The sequence below is a fragment of the Carica papaya genome, chromosome 3 (genome assembly GCF_054855325.1).
Source record: "Carica papaya isolate Zhongbai chromosome 3, ASM5485532v1, whole genome shotgun sequence".
In the NCBI taxonomy this organism is placed as follows: Eukaryota; Viridiplantae; Streptophyta; class Magnoliopsida; order Brassicales; family Caricaceae; genus Carica; species Carica papaya.
In genome coordinates, this window is record NC_142311.1 from 14,487,482 (window position 1) to 14,499,462 (window position 11,981).

Here is an 11,981-nt window from a genome sequence, read left to right on the forward strand (position 1 = left end):
TTAGAAAACTTGCACCACATCAGCAGCCCCGGCCAATCAGGACACGTTGCGTGGCAAAGACGCTGACGCAGGAGGCTACGCGGAAGGGAGCCACGTGGGTGATCCGTGTGCGCGCGATCGAACGGTTGAGATCCGTTCCTGCACGCACGGACAGCCCAGATCAAAAGCCCGTATGGACGGTCCAGATTGCACGTGTACGGACGGCCCAGATTGAATCGCGCACAGACGGCCCAAATTGCATCGCGATGAATGGTCCAGATTCATTTCTTATTTAATCGCGATGGACGGCTCAGATTAAAAGCGGAAGGTTATAAATAATCTCATCCACACCCAAACCCTAACCCTAGTCGCCAGAGCCCTCGTCGGAGAAGATAGCCCAGCCACCGGAGAACCGACCACCGCCGCCACACCGGAGCACCTTCCGACCGCCAAACGAGGTAAAAGTTCTTTCATTGGCTCAGAATTCGATTCTAAACCCACCTGTGGCCAAATCGAAGCTAAAATACTGGCCAATTGGCTGGAAAATGCCGTCGAAGCCCAACAGCGCCGCTGTGGGTTTTTTCGATTTTTGCCTTTGATGAGGCCCTTCCCGATTTCCATTCGATATAATTTTTCCACCATTGTGACCACCGTTCCTTCCTCTATAGGTTGACCGGAGCAAAACACTAAATCGTGACTCGAACCAGAGGAGCCGTCGCACCATAGAGCCCCACCGCCGGTAAGTTTCAGTTTTCGGTTTTTTTCGGCCCACTGAGGGCCCTAGGGATGTTTTCTCACATGAACCAATGCAAGTTTGGCTGAATTCGGCCGAAAACAACCGGAAACGGCCAACCCTAGACTGATTTCCTATCACTGTTGCCGAAGCACGGCGGAACCGCCTTGCCGAAATTCTGAAATTGGCCGAATAGGCCTTGGGTCTGATTTTTGAGTTATTTGGGATATGTGTAGATACCGTAAGCGCGTTTCAGTTCTTGAAAAAAAAATTAAGGGAACCCAAGAACTGCCCGTAGGCGCAGTGAAAATCCAGTTTTCGGCTTCAAATCAAGTAAGGACCACTCACCCTATTTCCTATCACGGGATTAAAGTTTAATAAATGATAAAACTATATTTGTACGAATTAAATAGATATATATAATTATTACGGTTGCTAATGGAGCCCGAACCGGACATATTTCTCTGTCAGTTCCTGTTTGATTTATTTTACAGTCTAAATGCAGTATGGTATCTGACTTATTTAGTCTATGATTTTGAATGCATGAATCACTGTTTACTTCATTGTGGCTTGATTTTGTGAATCTGATGATATGCTTGCCTTGTTGGATGCTCGTTACTTGTTTAAGTATTCATGTTTATGTGAGAAACGAAAAACTAAGAAAAAAAAATATAAAAGGTATGTGATTTGATAAATGCATAAGATGACAGCCTCACTAGATATCATGGGAGATGGTGGACGGACTAGGTCCACAAGGAACTCTACCGGGAACGTTGTCTCATACTGGATGGGGTATGGAGACTTTCAATGTTTTGGCGCTCATACCGGACGGAGTATGGGGACGGGCTGTTTCACCCTCATACCAGATGGGATATTGAGATTTTATTATTTGGTGCCCATACCGGACGGGGTATGGGGACGACCCTGGGAATTAAGTTTGTTAAAAAGAAGAGTTCACGTGTAATGGGGACCCCTATGGATCCCCACAGATACTGGTAGGTTGATAAAAAGGGGGTAACTATTGTTTGATGATTAAAATATAAAAGTATGACATGTACTATGATACAGACTATGTATGAATTCATGATATTTATGATGTTATTGTTTCTATGGGTCATTTTTATAAATTTCACTGAGGTAAGTGGACGGTAAATGGTTTGATTATTGATAAATAAATTTACTTGAAACTTGTGCTCCATTGGTTGTTTTTGATTTTCTACCAACCCTTACTTCTGTGACAGTGATATAGTGTAATGTCTTTACTGGGCTAATGTAGCTCATTCCTTACTTAACCATTTCAGATCAGGAGGACTTGGTTCCCAAGCCCGATTTACAAGAAGACGGCGAGTAATTACCTAGATGTTTATTAGTTTCTTTTATAATCTTTCATTTTCAATATTTTCCTTTAGATGACTTATTTTCGGTATTATTAGTACGTTTAAGTTATTGTGTAAGGGATATTAACCAGAACCTTTTATTTCGCTTCTGCACTTATATTCTTTATATACATTTCCTTTTTAAATTTATGGAGTCGTTACATAATAAAATAATTTTTCAAATTTTCTTTTTATTTTTATTTTTATTTAGAGTAAAAAATGAAATAAAATTGATGGAGGATTTAATTGAAAATAATTTTGAAAAAAAGATGTGAAAATTTTGGTTCTGTAGTATTTTTGAAAGAAAAATAAAAAAATAGGGACCAAAACATAATTTTAGAAAGTTTCGCCATGCCAGATACCCAGTCAACAGGCCCCGACAAACCAAGACGCACCACATGGCAATGGGCGCTGACGTGGTGCCACGCGGGCGAGCCACGTGCCCACGATCGAATGGCCCATGTCTGTTCTTGTGCGCACGGACGATCTAGATGTGCTCCCTCTTAAACGCGATCGAACGGCCAGATTCAAACGTGATCGGATGGTCAGAGTGAATCGCGATGGATGGCCCAGATTGGATCGCAATGAACGGCCCAGAATCACTCCTTATTTAATCGTGATCGGACGAGTCAGATCAAATGTGATGGACGGTCCAGATCAAAAGTGAACGAATATAAATAATCCTCATCCAGACCAAATCCTAACCCTAGCCGCTAGATCCCCTCGTCAGAGAAGACGATCCAGTTGCTGGGGAGCCGATTGCCGCCACCCGCCGCTGCACCAGAACCCTTTCCGACTGCCAGAAAAGGTAAAAACTTTCATTTTTGGACAAAATTCAATTTTAAGCTCACTCATGGCCAAATTAGAGTAAAAAGATCGACGAATTGGTCGAAAAATACCAGCGAAGCCTGGCGGCATCGCCACGGAAAATTTCACAAAACACCTCCAATGAGGCCCTTCCCGATTCCCGTTCTGTATAATTTTTTCAATGCTGTGATCACCGTGTCATTCTCTACAGATTGACTGGAGCAAAACACTCAACTGCAACGTGAGCCGGAGGAGCCGCTGCACCGGAGAGCCCCGTCGTTGGTGAGTTTCGATTTTTCGTATTTTTTGGGCCAACCGATGCCCTTTAACGTATTTTCTCGTAGGGATCGATTCAAAATTGACCGAAACAGCCGACCCGAGGCACACTGCCGTCGCGGGTGCGGTGCTGTCGCCTAAGCACGGCGGAGCCGCCGTGCCAAAATTTTGAAATTGGCCGAGTAAGCCTTGGGACTGATTTTGAGTTTGTTTAGAATATTTGTAGGTACTATTAACGCAATTTCGATTTCCAAAAAAAAATTCAGGGAACCCAAAGACCGCCCGTAGGCGCAGTAAACAACTTAGCTTTTTGGGCATCAAATCGAGTAAGGATCCTTCACCCTATTTCCTATCATAGAATTGAAGTCTAACTAATAATAATATGGTATTTGTGTAAATTAAATAAATGTGCATAATTAATTATGGATTGTTAATGGAGCCTGAACTGAAAATTATTCTCTGTTAATTTCTGTTGATTTATTTTACAATCTAAAAATATGATAATACTTTATTAATTTATTTTATGGTTTGAATGCATGAATTGTTATTTTACGTGACTACTGTTTGATTGAAAAATTGAGATATGATTGTATTCCCTTATGCATATTTGTTTGCGTATGTGATCATGATTGATTTGAAAAATGGAGACTAAAGAAAAACAGAAAAGTTGTGTGATTAAATAAACAGATGAAATGACAGCCTTATTAGATATCCTAAGAGATGGTGAACGGATCGGGTACACAGAAAAATTTACCGTGAATGTTGTCTCATACCGAAGGAGATATGGATATTTGATAATTTGACATTCATACCGGACGGGGTATGGGGACGGCCCGCTTCACCCACATACCGGACGAGATATTGAGATTTAATAAATTAGCGTTCATACTGGATGGGGTATGAGGACGACCTGCAATTGAGATTGTTAAAGGAAAGAGTTCACATATAGCGGAGACATCCCTATGAACTCTCATGGATACTAGTAGACTGGTGAAAATGTGACAGTTATTGTTTGGTTATTTAATAATGTGTATAGATTTATGATATGTGCTATGTTGTTGTTCCGACTAATTGTATATGAAACTATGATATGTGTTATGTTATTGACTCTATAGGTTATTTTTGAAAATTTCATTACGGTAAGTGAATGGTAAATGATTTTATTTTTAATAAATGTATTGGTTTAAATTTAGTGCTCCATTAGTTATTTTTGTTTTATACCCATATTTATTTTTGTGTCGGTGATATAGTATGATATCTTTACTAGACTAGTGTAGCTCATTCCTTATTTAACCATTTCAGATCAAGAGGACCAGGTTCCAGAGTCCGATCCGCAAAAAGATTGCGAGTAGGTGCGAGATATTTTCTCTTTTCTGTTTATTTCCTTATTTCTTGTGTTTCTTTCAAAATGATGAATTCCATAATATTGTTTAGTACTTTTAAGTTATTGTGTAAGGAATGCAAACCTTAACCCTTTTATTTCGTTTTCGCACTTAAGTTATCATCTATTTCATTTGGGTATTTCCGGAGTCGTTACAAAATATTTCTATTTATAATTTTCTACCAACAGAGGACCTCTCCTCGTACCACATTAATTATGAATTTTTGTTCTTATTCTTTGGAGTGAGTTAGAACGAATTAAGATGATATCTCATAATGACGATCTCAATATATATTTAAAATCTGTGATAAATTAGGTAGTAGAAGTTCAAATACATTTAAATAAGTACAATTAAAAATTTATCGATTATTTATAACGCAACAGTGTGAGACAGGTATATCATTAAATTCATATTTATCTAATACATATTATGTACATGTTTTCGTCTATAATTTTCCACCAACACAAAATACCCCCTCCTCGTATCACATTAATTTTGAATTTTTGTTCTTATTCTTTGGAGTGAGTTAGAGCGGATTAAGATGTTATGTCATAATGACGATCTCGATATATATTTAAAATCCGTATTAAATTAGGTAATAGAAGTTTAAATATATTTAAGTAAGTATAATTAAAAATTTATCAATTATTTATAATGCAACAGTTTGAGACAGGTATATCATTAAATTCATATTTATCTAATACATATTATGTACATGTTTTTGTCTATAATTTTCCACCAACACAGAATACCCCCTCCTCGTATCACATTAATTTTAAATTTTTGTTCTTATCATCTGGAGTGAGTTAGAGCGGATTAAGATGATATGTCATAATGACGATCTCGATATAAATTTTAAATCAATGTTAAATTAGGTAGTAGAAGTTCAAATATATTTAAGTAAGTACAATTAAAAATTTATTAATTATTTATAGCTAGACAATATGAGACATGTTTATTATTAAATTCATATTATCTTATACACATTATGTATCTGTTTCCGTTTATAATTTTCTACAAACACTGAATACCCGCTCCTCATACCACATTAATTATGAATTTTTGTTCTTATCATTTGAAGTGCGTTAGAACAGATTAAGATGATAGGCCATAATGACGATCTCAATATATATTTAAAATCCATATTAAATTAGGTAGTAAAAGTTTAAATATATTTAAATAAGTACAATTAAAAATTTATCAATTATTTATAATATGAGACAAGTATATCATTAATTCATACTTATCTAATACATATTATATACACGTTTTCATTTATAATTTTCTACTAACATAGGACACCCGCTTCTCGTACCATATTAATTATGAATTTTTATTCTTATCATTTGGAGGGAGTTAGAATGGATCAAGATAATATGTCATAATGATGATCTCGAGATATATTTAAAATCAATGTTAAATTAAGTAGTAGAAGTTCAAATACATTTAAGTAAGTATAATTAAAAATTTATCAATTATTTGTAGCGAGACAATGTGAGACATATATATTATTAAATTCATATTTATCTTATACACATTATGTACCTGTTTCCCGTTTATAATTTTCTACCAACACAGGACACCCACTCCTCGTACCACATTAATTATGAATTTTTATTCATATCATTTGGAGTGAATTAGAGCATATTATGATGATCTTCCATACTGACGATCTCGATATAAATTTAAAATTCGTGTTAAATTACATAGTAAAAGTTTAAGTACATTTAAATAAGTACAATTAAAAATTTATTAATTATTTATAACGAGACCGGGTGAGACATGTATATCATTAAATTCATACTTATCTAATATATATTATGTATTTATTTTTATTTATAATTTTTTACTGACACAGGACACTCACTCCTTGTACCACATTAATTATAAATTATTATTTCTATCATTTAGAGTGAGTTAGAGGGTATTAAGATGATATGTCGTAATGACGATCTCGATATATATATATATATATATATTTAAAATTTGTGTTAAATTAGGTAATAAAAGTTTAGATATATTTAAATAAGTACAATTAAAAATTTATCAAGTATTTATAGCAAGACAGGAAAAAGCATGTACGTTAGTAAATTCATACTTATATGATACATATTATGTATTTGTGTTCGTATATAATTTTCTACCAATCCAAGACACCCGCTCCTCATACCACATTAATTATGAATCTGTATTCTTATCATTTTGAGTGAGTTAGAGGGGGATTAAGATGATCTACCATAATGACGATCTTGATATATATTTAAAATTTATGTTAAATTAGGTAGTAGAAGTTCAAATACATTTAAATAAGTACAATTAAAAATTTATCAATTATTTTGAATGAGACATGTATATTATTAAATTCATGCTTATCTTATGTATATTATGTATTTGTTTCCGTTTATAATTTTTTACCAACATTGGACACATGCTCCTTGTACTATATTAGTTTGAATTTTTATTCCTATCATTTGGAGTGAGTTAGAGCATATTAAGATAATTTGTCATAATAACGATCTCGATATATATTAAAAATTTGTGTTAAATTAAGTAATAAAAATTCAAATACATTTAAATAAGTAAACAATACTATTCCTAATATCTTGATACATATAATTTTTTATGAAAATATGTAAGAATATGGTACTTTTCTTCGATTGCAGATATCGAGTTATTATATTTGATTATATTTTGTTACTATTTTAATTATTATTTTTACTACAAACTTTTGCTATTATGTCTAGCAATAATAATAAATAATAAGTAAAGCAGTAATATTTATAAAAAAATAATTAATATGTTAATATAATATAATAAAAAAGAAATGAAATACAATAAAAATCCAAGATATTGTTCCTTGTAAGTAATTGGATTCACCTTATATTATATGTATATATAATTAACTAATATCTATACTTGTGTGTATAAATAATTAAAAATAAATTTAATAAATTTAAATTCTGTTTTACGACCAAACAAAACCTTAATGTCTCATAAATTAAATTGCCAAACAGACAGAAGATTAACGTGAAGACGAACCAGACATACAATGAATCTTCCCAAAAACCTAACGTTTCACTTCCTCATTTTCAGTTGATTGCCCTTTTCCCTCCACTCGTCAGTCACTCTTCCTCCTTAGTCTGCTCTTTCATCTGGATTAAGAGATTCAGAGAGGAGAAGAAGACAAAAGGTATTGGTTTTTTTCTTCTTATCTGATTTGCTTCAGTTCTTTATTCAAAGTTTGTTTCTCGTTTTTCGTTTTTAAGGGTTAGTCGCGGTGCTTTTCCCTGTTTATCTATTTGGTTGAACTTCCTAAATGATAGATCTGTAATGTTTTATGCCGAAATGCGAACCTTTTGCAGCGATTAAGATAGTGACTAGGGTTTTGCTTTGTTGGTTAACGTGTTTATGATGCCAAAAAGAAAAAATCTTTCATTAGCTTGTGTCTTATTAGGTTCTATTAGTGGTACCGCTACGATCTTTTTCACTTTAATGTCTTTTTACTTGAGTGTTTTTTTTTTTTCCTTTTTCTCTCCTTTTTCTTTTGTTGATTACATTACGATGCAAATAGTTGATGAGGCTATTGGGGTTTTTTGTCGATTCACTTTTTTTTTGGTATAGACAGATGATAAAGTGATTATGTTGGAGTCCCTTCATATCGGAGGGGGATAGCAAAGGGAATAACTTCCAGACATTTGTGAAAAAGAGAAGCTTCACCTTCTTAAAATCTTTCCCAATTCAGGGGAAAGACTGCATCTTCCTTTTCTTCTTTGAAACCCATTTGCCAAACGAAATTTGCAAAGGCTATATAATAGCTTTAAAGAGCTTATTTCTGTTCAGATAATCCTTTACTATGTTCCTGTATATATTTTAAATATTTTTTATTTTCCAGCAGGTAAACTGTTAACCATCCCATCTGAGTAATTTAGAATTAAATTTCACCTGGATAGTTTTTGTTCCTTTTTTTTTTCTCTATTAAGGGGGTTATTATTTTTTTCCTTCTATCGGACCAGTGGAACAGAGCAAACAGAGCATAAATGTAACGAAATGTATTTCCGTAGGTTTATGTTAACTTTTTATTGTAATAACTTATTTTAGAAGGGCAGTTTTTTCTTTCTTTTTTTTCAGGAGAATTTTAGAGGGACAGTTGAAGCTGCATAAATGCTCCAATATCTTCAAATTTGCTCTGTTATATCCGTTATCAAAAACTAAAAGAGAACTTCCTTTCAGTGCTTGATTTAGTATCTTTTTGCAGAATCGCCACTCGTAAGATACATTAGAAGTTGAGTTTTTTATTACTTCCTTTGTGACTCTAGGTTGGGTTCGGGACTTACTATGTGCACCTTAGGACCTGAGAACAATTATCATTGTCAAGCATTTTCCAAGGTTGGCTTAAAAATTGCTGGTTTCACAAGTATGCAGCTAGCGTCCTTTGTGTGCTGGTCATCTTTTCTCATGGAATTAGCAAATGAATAAAATACTCTGGAGGTTGCGGTTTTTCTAGACATTGTAGGATTTCGAGGAGGGTCCTGGTTAATGTTATGTTTCTTTTTTCTTGGACTTTCTGTTTGGAGGAAGGAGATTTTATGCGTGCTTTCTTTCGTTGCTGTATAATTAATTTTCTGTTCCATGATTCTCTCAGTACATTTTTATTAATATAAGCTCAACATCTGCAGATTGTTGCAATGAACTCTGTAATGCTGAATTCACAGCGCCAACCATTTTCAATTAAACTATGGCCCCCGAGCCAAAACACACGACTGATGCTTGTAGAACGAATGACGAACAACCTCACTTCTGAATCCATTTTCACACAGAAGTATGGTTGCTTGACCAAGGAAGATGCTGAAGAGAATGCAAAAAGGATTGAAGATGTAGCTTTTTCTACTGCTGATACACACTATGAAAGGGAGCCTGATGGTGATGGAGGTTCTGCAATACAACTTTATGCAAAAGAATGCAGTAAACTTATGTTAGAAGTCCTCAAGAGTGGAGCAGCAACCAAGGATAGCAGAAAGGGACTGACATCTGAGAAAGAAGCGGCTTCCCAGGAAACCTTTTTTGATATATCTAAAGGCCAAAGGGCCTTTATTGAGGCAGAGGAGGCTGAGGATATTCTTAGGCCATTGAAGGAGCCTGGAAATTGTTACACTAAGATATGCTTTAGTAATCGAAGCTTTGGTTTAGGAGCTGCTCATGTTGCTGAGCCCATTTTGGCTTCCCTTAAGAGTCAATTGAAAGAAGTTGACTTATCAGATTTTATCGCTGGGAGACCAGAAGCAGAAGCTCTTGAAGTTATGAATATATTTTCAGCTGCTCTGGAAGGTAGTATCCTGAAGTCACTTAACCTCTCAAATAATGCCTTGGGAGAAAAGGGTGTCAGAGCTTTTGAGGCACTCTTTAAATCACAGTCTCTCCTGGAGGAGCTCTATCTAATGAATGATGGCATTTCCGAGGAAGCTGCACGAGCAGTGTGTGAGTTGCTTCCTTCCACAGAGAAGCTTAAGGTCCTTCAATTTCATAACAACATGACAGGAGACGAGGGGGCACTTTCTATATCTGAGGTTGTGAAGCATTCACCCTTATTGGAGAACTTCCGATGCTCCTCTACAAGGATAGCCTCAGATGGAGGAATTGCCTTATCAGAAGCACTTGAGACTTGTACTCATTTGAAAACACTTGACCTGCGAGATAACATGTTTGGTTTAGAAGCTGGAATTGGGCTTAGTAAAGCTCTTTCTAAGCATGCAGATCTGACCGAGGTTTACCTGAGCTATCTCAACTTGGAGGATGAAGGTGCAATTGCCATAGCTAAGGCTCTGAAGGAATCAGCACCGGCACTTCAAGTTTTTGAGATGGCAGGAAATGATATAACAGCTGAAGCTGCTCCTTCTATAGCTGCTTGCATAGGAGTAAAGCAGCATCTTACCAAGTTGAACTTGGCTGAAAATGAGCTCAAGGATGAAGGTGCTATCCAGATTGCAAAGGCTTTGGAAGAAGGCCATATGGAGTTAAAGGAAGTTGATATGAGCTCCAACTTCATAAGAAGGGCTGGGGCTCGGATTTTTGCTCAGATTGTTGTTCAAAAACAAGGGTTCAAAAATTTGAACATCAATGGTAATATCATTTCTGAGGATGGAATTGATGAGCTGAAGGAAATATTTAAGAATTTCCCTGAAATGCTTGGGTCATTGGAAGATAATGATCCTGAAGGAAATCTTGAGGAAGAATCTGGAGAGGATGATGCTAATGACGATGAGTTGGAGTCTAGAATGAAGAATCTTGAAGTTAATAGAGAGGAATAAACTTTATGTTGGTACAAAAAAATCCCTTAGTCGGGGATGATGTCAGATTTTTTTTTTTCTCATAATCTGTGTCCATTTGCGGGCATTAATGTAGGAATCAGGAGACAGTTATAACAACATTTTGGATTGACTGCTCTGGAATATTACCATGCATGAGCAGGGAAGTGGCGGTTACTTCAGATCTTAAATTATTAGATCAGTTTAGAGGTCAATTTCTTTACCTTTCTCATTTTCTTATAAGCTCCTGGCAATATGGCAAGTCATGTAGTAGATTATTTTCATATTTGCCAAAGATGGTATCTTGCATGAGACTGTACAATACTCAGCGGAGCTAATATGAATACTTTGTATCTTTCTGGTCCGCGTCAATGGTAGTAATGAATGGTAGTATGATTTTTCTTGGATTTGCATTTTTCTTGTCCAGAAGTATGAAGCCCTTAGATAGTTCTTTTCCATATTTCTTACCTTGTATGTTGAAGAAGTTACAGGTACATGGTTGGGACACCTTATCAGGTGATTCTTTTTTCTTCTGCTAGTTGGGTATTCATTTTGGTTAGTGGAGTATACCGGAAACTAGAATACAATGAGCTATAGTTAAATCCACACTAAAGGCTGAATGTATTGTTCAAGCCTTTAGCTAGTGAAGGAACAGGGTTTATTACGTTATTATTAGACAAACAAATATGGCAATATAAGATCTTACTTACAAAACAAATCCTTAAATGTTGCAAACATTAAGAATAATAATATTCATATGGACCCTTAATTTAATTTTTAGCTAGATAAAAGATCTCAATGACACTGAGGACAATAGCAATAAGTTATTGAATAAAAAACAAAAATCAGCTACGAAGATATAGTACTAAAGAAAAATAAATCACAGTGATTTGAATAACAGGCAAATTCGGTGATCTATCCTTGTGATATAGTGCATGGATTCTGCACTACACGAGGTTGACTAGAGTATTTCATCTTTTTAATGAAAGGTTGTAGTTATTTTTGAGTGGAATGCTAGAGTTATATAGACATCTTTGATAACTTCACCTATATGAACATGAATGTTTAAAGAAATGAGCTTATATCTAAAATATTTCATGAAAAACCGGGATAACGCACAAGGCCT

General features: G+C 35.2%; 1 protein-coding gene across 3 annotated transcripts; it reads left to right on the forward strand.

Annotated features, from left to right (window-relative positions):
• The first annotated feature begins 7,531 nt into the window (after positions 1 to 7,531).
• On the forward strand, positions 7,532 to 11,268 carry RANGAP2 (RAN GTPase activating protein 2). 3 transcript variants are annotated; one of them, XM_022038162.2, is made up of 3 exons: positions 7,532 to 7,743; positions 8,175 to 8,448; positions 9,230 to 11,268. In XM_022038162.2, the coding sequence occupies exon 3, from the start codon at positions 9,239 to 9,241 to the stop codon at positions 10,856 to 10,858; it is 1,620 nt and encodes a 539-aa protein (XP_021893854.1). In that variant the 5' UTR covers positions 7,532 to 7,743; positions 8,175 to 8,448; positions 9,230 to 9,238; the 3' UTR covers positions 10,859 to 11,268. The 3 variants fall into 3 exon arrangements, with proteins under 3 accessions (XP_021893854.1, XP_021893860.1, XP_021893846.1); XM_022038168.2 differs by having other exon boundaries at positions 8,179 to 8,448; XM_022038154.2 differs by lacking the exon at positions 8,175 to 8,448 and having other exon boundaries at positions 7,533 to 7,743.
• Positions 11,269 to 11,981: the final 713 nt, after the last annotated feature.